Here is a 9,609-nt window from a genome sequence, read left to right as displayed (position 1 = left end):
GTGACCTTATTGCTCTGTATAAGTACATTAAAGGAGGCTGTAGCGAGGTGGGGGTTGGCCTGTTCTCCCATGTGCCTGGTGACAGGACGAGGGGGAATGGGCTAAAGTTACGCCAGGGGAGTTTTAGGTTAGATGTTAGGAAGAATTTCTTTACTGAAAGGGTTGTGAGGCATTGGAACGGGCTGCCCAGGGAGGTGGTGGAGTCACCATCCCTGGAAGTCTTCAAAAGACGTTTAGATGTAGAGCTTAGGGATATGGTTTAGTGGGGACTGTTAGTTTTAGGTCAGAGGTTGGACTCGATGATCTTGAGGTCTCTTCCAACCTAGAAAATTCTGTGAAATTCTGTGGAGCTCGCTGGGCTGCATTATCTTGTTTGCAGCTGGGACAGAAACGTGATACCAGTCCTCCTTTGGAAAAGTAACTTTTATTTTGTTAAAGCCATACATTTCCTAGGACAGAGTAAAGCTCACAAGCCATAAATCATGCCCAGATAAGAATAATCTGAAGCCATGGTCTGCAGCAGGATGTTGCTTGTTCTGTAACAATTACTGGGTGTTTCAGGCAGATTTCCCATGGCCTGCTCAGACATGCAGCAGAGAAGAAAAACGACCTGTGCTGGTTAGGGTTTGTCACGGCTGCAATCCGAGCGTGTTCAGACCCTTTTAACAGCCCCACGTCTGCCCAGCTTGGGTTGTGTTTGCCTGCTAGATGCAGAGGTAGGTCTGGATGCAAGGCAGGCGGCTGCCTCTCTGCTGGGAGCAGCGACCGTGCCCCTTGGATCCAAACCCCTCTGCTGACAGCTTGAGGACGAAGGAGGGGTTTGTCAAATGTTGCTGACTTTACCTGATCAGGCCCTGATGAGCACAAAAAGTTGCCTTTCCCCGTGAAGGAAGCCAGCCGGGAGGCCACCCTTCCCCCACCACGAAGCACCTCTCACACGGGGTGCTTGGTGGGGGCAATGACGAGTTGCCCTCTGTCCCCAGCCACCTTAGGGGGGAGAAATCCTTCACTCAGAGGGTGGCCCAGAGAAGCTGTGGATGCCCCATCCCTGGAAGTGTTCAGGGCCAGGCTGGATGGGGCTTTGGGCAACAAGCAGCAAAACTCCCCCCGTGCTCCCTGCTCATCTCCTGTCCCCTGCTCCCCAGGTGCCTTTTGGTAAGGACACCACCGAGCCAGACCAGTAAGGAAGGCACAGCCACTTTCCTTCTGTCCTGCAGAAAAGCACGGGAGGGTCACTTTCTGCAGTGAGCTGGGCTTTCCCAACTCGCCTGAGGAGGATGCCACAACATTTCCAATTCCCCGCCTGGGCACAATCCTGCAGCACAGAGGTGTTGGGTGTTGGAGGAACAGGGGCAGGACAGGCTGGTCACTGGCAGATGGGGGTGTCTCAAAGCCCAAATCATGACCCACGAGGTTCTACCAGGCTTTGGAGCCCACCAGCCAGGGCGAGGAATTGGGGCTGAGGTCCTCAGTGCTCACCAGGGAGCAGGGAACAGCCCAGGGAAAGTGAGCTTGGCATGGCGAAGGGGAAATGCTTTCCCCCTGCAGGAAAGAACTAGAAGCTGGTGCTTCCTCACAGCCAGATCCGCTTGGTTTCAGCTGCCTTGAAGGAGCTACGAGGCACACCCGGCCAAATTCCTCCTCGGGCTCCAGCAGCAGGTCCCAGAGAAGCGAGCAGTGCGGCCAGCAGCAGGACCCGGCCCCATTCCCTCCCCGCTGCCCAGCCCCTAAGCCTTGCACCCTGCCCTCCTTTTCCCTTCTCCAGCTTTCAGAAACCAAATCCCTCCCCAGAGGAGCACCTCCACCCCACAGGACGTGCTGCTGCAGGGCGCAGAGGTCCCGGTGCCACCTCAGTGGGAAGGAAACAGCTTAGAGAGCATCCCCAGAGCTTGGTGTCTGCAGATCACAGAAAGTTTGTGACCCGCACCGACAGGATCCCAGTGCTTTAAAATAGACAGAGTTTGAGTCGCAGCGGTGGTGTCCCCTGACAAAGTTACCTCGGCCCTCCCTGTTACTCCCCCCGCTTGGTTCATTATTATTAACGTCGCTACAATAAATACCAGAACGAAACGGACTGCGTTTGGCCACCTATCCTAGAGCTCCTCTTCCCCTTCACGTCTTTGCAGCCTCGGTTTCTCTCCCTGTCAGTCACCGGAGGAGACTTTAGGGATGAACCGCTTGGCTATGTGGCTGGCCACGTAATAAAAGCCGTGCAGGAGGGTGGCTGTGGCATCAACGGCCAGCGAGAAGGTGCCACCGATCCCAGCGGCCAGGTCCTTGAGGACAGAGGGGATGGCACAGATGGAGTAGTAGGGGAAAGCAGCGAGGTGGAGGACGAACCCCACGGGGATGCGCAGGATCCTGTAGGTGAGGAACGCCACGTCTTGGACGATTTCCAGGAAGCCCAGGGAGATGTTGGTGACAACCCTCCCCAGGTCGTAGGGGATGCTGATGAGCACCATGCTGATGGCTTGCAGGTAGGACACCACCCCACCCCACAGGCTGGAGGCTCCGTCCAGGATTGTGCTGCCCACCCGCTTGATGACAAGCCACAGGAAGTAAAACGTGAACTTCACCAGCTCCACCAGCAGGTAGATGAGGAGCTCCAGGAGTTTGATGAAGGGGGTGGCGATGATGCCAGCCACTTTTCTCACCAAGCCGCTCTCCTTGGACTCCTGGCTGTCGTTTGTTCCCACTTGTCCCCCGGCCCGGATCTGGCCAACGGCTTGCAGTATCGCTTCCACTTTCTCCTTGTTTTTGCTGTCTCCTCCACAGTTGCCCTTGAAGAGCTCGACCCCTGCCAGGAGCTGCTCCTCCAGCTCGCCCACCGTCAGGTCTGCCAGGCTGTTCTCATCGCTGGTCTTTTTCACCAGCCCTAAGGACCAGCCCTCTGCAGCGTCACAGCACGCCGCCAGCCACAGCGCCTCGGGCACCGACACCTTGCCTTTGACACGGACGCTGGAAGGAATCGCGCCTGCGAGGAGGTACAGGTGGTCCTTGCTGGGGCAGTGAGGGGCCAGGGCTTGCTCCACCACCCTCCCGACGTCCCTGTGCCAGGTTTTGCTCAGAGAGGGACTCAGGGGGACGGCGTTGGTCAGCGTGTAGGTGGCCGTCTGGAAGTCTTCCTCGTTGAGCAGGCTGGGGTTCAGCAGCCCCCGCTCGTAGCCAGAGCCCACGTAGTCTGAGGTCAGGGCTTGGTTGGCACCCAGGTTGGCCACCGTGCCGACGAGATCGGCCTCGAGCACCATCTCCTGCTGGTCGTTGTCTGGGTCATCCACCTGAAACGGCAGAAAAGGGTTAGTGCGTGCAATTTGCCTTCCTAAAAAAGCTAAAATGAGCCTCAAAGTGTATTTCCCATGAGGGCCGCTACTCCACGCTACAGATCACACCCTGAGGTGCACAACCCTTAATTCTAACAAGCAACCTGGAGTCTCTGAACCATCAAATCTAAGCAATGAAGGAAAAAATCCATGAGGTGTAGGATGCCTGGAGAAGGCATTTACCTCTCTGCGCTCACAGAATAGGTGGGACGCCGTGGCAGGTGACCTGAATTTCACTGCCCTGACCGCAGACGTGCCAGCGAGCTCGGGGCTTGTCATTAGCAGTCTGAACCTCGTCTTTAATGACCTCCCAGCATCGTGTGGGCGAGGACGCTGTCACCGCAGGTCCTCGGTGGAATCTGTGCTATGTGCCCGTGTCTGTCCTTCCCACCCTCCCGACCCCCAGGCGCTAACAACCCCTCCTGGCGCCTCGCACGCAGCCGGGCCAGGAGGTAATAAGCGGTGGGAGCAGGAGATTTGGGGCACCGCCGTGTGCTCAGGGCTTTCCCAGATGGCCGCAGCTCTGCCTGCTCCTTAGTCACTCCTTTCGACACCGCAGCCTCTCCAAATTGTCATTTTCTTCCCCAGATTAGAGGGTGAGCGTGCTGGCAGCAACTCAGGGGTGGCAGGCGGGCTCCGGCAGTCACTGCCTCGTGTTGTCTCTGTTTCTGCTCCCAACATTGTGCTGGCCCGATTACATTGTTCTCTTGGCTCCTGTGTGCAGTTCCCTGCACTACATCATACACATTTTGGAGACGTATAGGGCAAAGGGTTCCTATTCTACCCTGAATCACCCCCATCATCCTTCCTGGTCCCTTGGCTCTCCTGCAACTGGACAGATGCACTTACATGCTTTAAACTTACATGGAGCTGGCATCGTCTCAGTGCCACAGCTCCTGCCTCACCTCCCCTGTGCTCCGTGTAGGCAGCTATCCATCCTATCCATCCTCCTCGCCATACAAACCGTGCTTTGGATGCTTCTCGCCTCAGGCAAGCCCCTGCAGGCTGGCCCCAGGGCTGTCCCCACAGCAGTGCCAACACAAACCGTGTCAGCGGGCTGCATTACCCCCGGCTGCCTGCTAGGAGGGTTCTTGCTTCATTTTGAACCTGCTTTGGGACTGGGAGGCTTCCTACGTGCGGAGGCACAAGTCTTAGTTTCCTCTGAAGGCAACACTTAGCAAGACTTCTGCCTTGCTCCACAGCCCGTGCTCAGACACCCTGAGCTCACCCTAGAGCTTCTGGGCTGCAGCTGGCCAGGAGTTTTGAGAGCTGAGACACCCAGCTCTGCCTCCTCGCAGGGATTCCCAGCCTGCGAGCAGCAGACGGCGTAGACTTGACTTTATGAGCTGATGCATGCATTCCTGGAGGTGCCTATCAAGCAAATATGTGGCCGGTTACCTGTTTGGCTGCGGGGATTTGCACATACCGCTGGGATTGTTTGGGCGCAGTTAGGAAAGAACACCAGAAATGTGGCTGTGTGCATGCGTGAGGCCCTGACATCACCGAGCGCCGGTGCTTACAATAACTCCCGGTGTGGTTTGTAATCACTCACGCACTGCTGAGTGCTTCGTGCCTCCTGTAACTCAGCCCCAGAGGCATGCTGGCTCCTGCGCTGTGTCTGACCTGCACGCAGGCTGCCTCTCCTCGCTGCCCCAAAAAACCTTTGGGTTGTGTTGCAGCAAGAGCAGATCTGTGTCCATGGCTGCAATCCACCTGCTGAAATACCCTGCGATGGCTCGGGGCAAGATCCAAGCAGACAGGTAAACACCTCATTCCCAGGGGGATCTAAAAATAAATTATGCATCCAAGCAGCTGTGCAAGATCGAGTCCAAGCACCTATCAATATTAAATGGGCTTCGTACAGTGGGGGTTGCCACTTTGCAGAAGGGGATGAACCTGAGGCTGAGGTGTGTGTTGTAGGAAGCTCATGGGTGGCTCCAGGAGCACCAGCTTCTCTCCATGGTCTACCAAAGCTGAGAGGAAAGCCCAGATGTAGCTATGGCTGGGGGATACAAATCCCACCTTGCTCCTCTGGCTGATGGAAATCATCCATCAGATGGAAACACAAGGCGACTCACCCAGCCTGTCCTATCTTAGGAGAGGAAAAGCAACTCCTGTGTTCTCCATCTCTCTCAAGCCAAGACTCAGACCAAACTACTGGCTTTCAGACAACCAAAACATGACAAGGTGAAAGCCACCGTAGTGGTTTGCTCTTAACCCTAACAAGTCAGCAATAGAGCTAGTTTGGGGACCAAAGCCTGGGGGCTTCCCATCAGTGTCCTGCCCATCAGGACACTCCTGGCCTCTCATTTTTTATCAGTCCTGGTTCCTGGATTAATTCACATTTTCCAGCCACCAATCAGCACTGGGTGTAGCTGACATTCCTCTTATTTCTCATCCGATGACTACCTCGCTGCCACATTTGGCATTTGTTTCTGGTGCATGCATTCCTGAGGAGGTAGGTATACAGACAGCAAGACAGTGCCCTCACAGCATAGATCATGATCTGTTATAAAAACAAAAAAAAAAAAGCACATGACAACCAGCGTGCAGAGAGCATTTTTATAGTGATTTCCTCCTGCCTGCTGTATCTCTGCGTGTGGGTGTGCATGCACACAGAAGTAAGTGCATGCCACTGCACAGTTCAGCCTGTTTGTACCTGGCTATCCCTGTCCCAGCGAGGAAGTTATGCAGAAAACAGACAGTGTAATCTCTCAGGGCCTTGATACAGAGCCCGTGTTGTGAAGAGCTCCCTTTAGGGGTTTCATTACCTGGCTTAGCCTTGATAGGAATACACACAATAGGTACAAAATCTGTTCTCCGCTTTCCCCTCCTGCATCAGTGTGGACCTGAGCCTTGCTGCACACCTAAGGCACGGTCCCTCTGAGACAGAAAGCACACAAGAGCCCTGTCCCAACAGATGTCAGCCTTACCTGGGGCAGTCTGCAGCCCCATCAGGCCTTCGGCATTGAGTTAGCAAGGGACGAGTTCTCCACTACATGCTGTTGATCAAAACCACCACGAAACTGGCTCCAGTGGCGGATTTGGGCAGGCAGGAGGGAGATGATCTTTGCTCTGTCCTCCCTCTGCCCCCAGTAGTGCCACCTGATGTGGCACAGGGGCTTTCAGGCACAGGACTCAGCGATGTCCCCATCCACAGTGAAGCCTCCTCCAAGTGGCCATACTGGGATCTTTCCTTAGCTGTCCCCTTCACCATGGTCCAGGACCACATCTGGTTTCACTTGGTGAGGCTCCTTTCGCCTGGAGCTCACTGGTCCCCAGTACAGATCTACATCTTAATCAGCAGTCAGACAAGGGAAAATGTGGAGCATCCCTTCAAAGGTGTGCCATGCTGTCAGCTAAAGGATGCTTTTGAGTCAAAAAAGAACAAAACAAGCAAAAAAAAATACTCAGAAAACATCGGTCAAAGGAGGAAAGAGGGAGGTGAGAGAGTCCAGGAGATTTTTTTTCTGTTTAGCAGAGGTGAGAGCAGCTTGCTCCAAGGAAGAGAAGTTCTCAGAGCTCTCAGCTATCCCACACTGTCACCAACCAGCACAGCCAAGTGTCAGCTAGGAACAACCTGTCCCCACAGCATCCCACAGGGCTTCACTGGGGTAAGCCACAGAAAATCAAGGTAGAATCATCTTCTTTTAGTTTAAAGCCATTCCCCCTTGTCCTATCACCACATCCCCTGACAAAGAGTCCCTCCCCAGCTGTTCTGTAGCCCCCTTTAGGTACTGCCAGGCCGCTGTAAGGTCTCCCTGGAGCCTTCTCTTCTCCAGGCTGAACCACCCCAGCTCCCTCAGCCTGCCTTCATGGGATGTAGAGCTGAGAAAATTGTTTCTGGGGCTGAGGCGAGTTTCTGAGGCAGGACACACAACGTTTGGGGCTCAGGAGTGTTATCAGGGACAACCACAAGGTGGTCAAGGCATGAGGGCTGGGTGACTGGGACGAAGGAAGGTGCTGGAGAAGTGGGCAGGGAAGGTGAGGGGCCCGCCATGGCCGTGAGTCAGGCCGTGAGGAGCAGGAGGAGGCATGGCGGCCAGAGGGGGTGACGGGCCTCAAGGACGCCATCTTGGCCGCCTTGCCTCTATGCCCTCGCTCTGACAGCAGGTGCTCGCTCTGCTAGGTGCAATTTGTGCTCTCAAAACTCCTCACCCTTCCTCGCTTCTATAGCAGCAGCCTGCTAAAAGCTGTCCTCTGTCCCAAAAGGGCAAGAGGACACCTCGCACAGGCACCCATGAGATGGAAGGAGAGCACCTCAGCCTAGCCTTGAGAGCACAGCCAGTCTAAGGTGAGGACAGGGACACCTCCAGCCCTCAATATCCCCTTCCCAAATTCTCCCATCACCCAAAAGGGGGCCACCAGTATGACAGCCACTCTTCTGGGACAAGGGGGAATGGCTTTAAACTTCATCCTGCCTGCACACAGCACCCACACCCCAGCACCCAGCTCCAGCACCCTGCCCTCACCCTGCGCCTGCCTCAGCTCTGAGCTCAGCAGAGCAAAGGTGGCTACAAAATGATCACTGCTGGAAATTTAAGGAAAAAAACAGTTAAGGAAGAGTTAAGGTGAGGCATACTTGTTGTCATAGGGCACTAGCAACTTTTTAAGGATTCCTTTTCAATATAACAGACTCATGGAGCTGCTGAAACATGGTGGATGTCAGGGGAGCGAACCCCACCGAGGCTGCAGCAGCACTCAGGTTGCACCACACACCTGGCTGCGGGACACGGCACCTCCCTTCCCCGCCCAAACCTGCAGCCGGGGCACGCTGTAACACTGCGAGTCAAGGTGGTGAGCCACGAGCACACAGTTTGTCCATGCCGTGAGGCTGAACAGCTCTTATCAGGGCTGGCAGCACGGCAAACTCCAGCTTGGCACTGAGATGTTTAAACCCCGTCATCCACCGGCAGTGTCACCCGGGATATCTAGTGCAGGGGTGGCTTTCCTTGCCCCCACGCTGCGTTTCACACCCAAAAGCCTCCCAAAAGCTCTCCTGACAAGCTCCGTGGGACCAGGAACTGTTTGTTTGTCCAGTTCCAAGCACTAAAATATCTCAGTTCTGCCCATGGGAAATTAATATCCAAAGGGTGGTTCACAAAATCCACGGAGCTCCGGGATATTTTGTTAAAATCCTCCCCCCTGCTAACAGCTTCTCACCAGGAAATGTGCCCAGAAAATATTTGATTTACAGCAAAGGAAACACTGACTTACCTGCGGCTCGACCAGCCAGCTTTCCTCCTCGTTTTGGGCTGCTTTTGTGTATTTAAAAGCTGAATAAAGAGGGATTTTGTCCTTGGTACTGTAGAGGGTTGCGAAGCGCGGCTCCCTGTTGTACTGCTGACAGATTTTCACGTGGAAGGGCTCAGTGAATCCTTCTGGTGGGACTTGTCCGGGGAAAAACACGTTGCACTCAGCAAAACCAGCCTCGTCCTCTCCCACGACTCTGCCCTGGGAAAAGCCGGGGAAAAGCGAGACGCAAAGCCAAAATAAAATCAGCGCCTTCATGGTCCGCTCCCTGGAGCTGTCTGCTTGCGCTGGGTACGGCGAAGGACCCATGCTCTGCGTCCATGCAGCGGCGGAGCCAGAAAGTGTCTGGAATTGGGGTGTAGCGTGCGAGGGAAATGAAATCTGAAACCCGCTGGTCCCTGCGGGGAGTGAGCGCTTCTGCAGGCAGCAGCCGCACCGCCCAACGCCAGCGATGCCTCAGTGACACCCGCTGCGGGCACCGCGGTCCCAAGGAGGTGATGCCGGCCAACCCGAAATCATCGGGGCTAATAGGGAGGAGGAGGAGGAAAGCCCTCGGCGGTGCTGGTCTGTAGCTGAGTGGCACCAGTGGGGTGTGGTGTCTGCATTGCAGCACAGTCCCCGGGAGGAATTTTGGCTGACGCAGCCAGAAATCTTCCTGGGGCTGCCAAGGGGGATGCTGCAAAGTCGGATCCACCGCCCAGGAGAAGGTGTGGGCTGCTCTGCCCAGCCACGAGCCTGGCCGAGGGAGTGGGAGGAAGGGAGAGGAGAGGGAAGAGAGAGGCAGCAGGTTACTAATGCTGCTGGGAACACACTCTGCCCCTCTTTGGGGTGTCTATCACCGCTATTGCTGCCAGCACTGTGCTACACAGGAGCCTGGGAATGGCACTCTCCTGGAGCTGGATGGGGTGTCCGAAATCCTCCTGCAGTGCAGCATCAGCACACCTTGGCAGAACCTCCCCCGGGGGAGGCAGAAAGGCAGAGAGCCTTAGATCGCACACTCCAGTCACAGCCACCTCTGGATGCCTGACCAAACATA

At 55.4% G+C, this 9,609-nt stretch overlaps 1 protein-coding gene across 1 annotated transcript; it reads right to left on the bottom strand.

The window, feature by feature from the left end:
• Positions 1 to 405: 405 nt before the first annotated feature.
• Positions 406 to 9,267, bottom strand: ENDOD1 (endonuclease domain containing 1). The gene is made up of 2 exons (XM_068669534.1): positions 8,538 to 9,267; positions 406 to 3,278 (listed from the first exon to the last, which is right to left on the bottom strand). The coding sequence occupies exons 1-2, from the start codon at positions 8,880 to 8,882 to the stop codon at positions 2,145 to 2,147; spliced, it is 1,479 nt and encodes a 492-aa protein (XP_068525635.1). The 5' UTR covers positions 8,883 to 9,267; the 3' UTR covers positions 406 to 2,144.
• Between the last annotated feature and the right edge of the window lie 342 nt (positions 9,268 to 9,609).

This window comes from Anas acuta, chromosome 1 (assembly GCF_963932015.1).
Source record: "Anas acuta chromosome 1, bAnaAcu1.1, whole genome shotgun sequence".
NCBI lineage: Eukaryota > Metazoa > Chordata > Aves > Anseriformes > Anatidae > Anas > Anas acuta.
The sequence above is the reverse complement of the archived record's forward strand: the minus strand, read 5'-3'. Positions and strand labels throughout refer to the sequence as shown.

Bases quoted from the DNA above. Each gene is read 5' to 3' on its own strand.
- ENDOD1 (XM_068669534.1), bottom strand. From the start codon at position 8,882: ATGGGTCCTTCGCCGTACCCAGCGCAAGCAGACAGCTCCAGGGAGCGG. The intron at 3,279-8,537 runs GTAAGTCAGTGT...CTGCCGTTTCAG, and splicing joins GCTGGCTGGTCGAGCCGCAG to GTGGATGACCCAGACAACGA.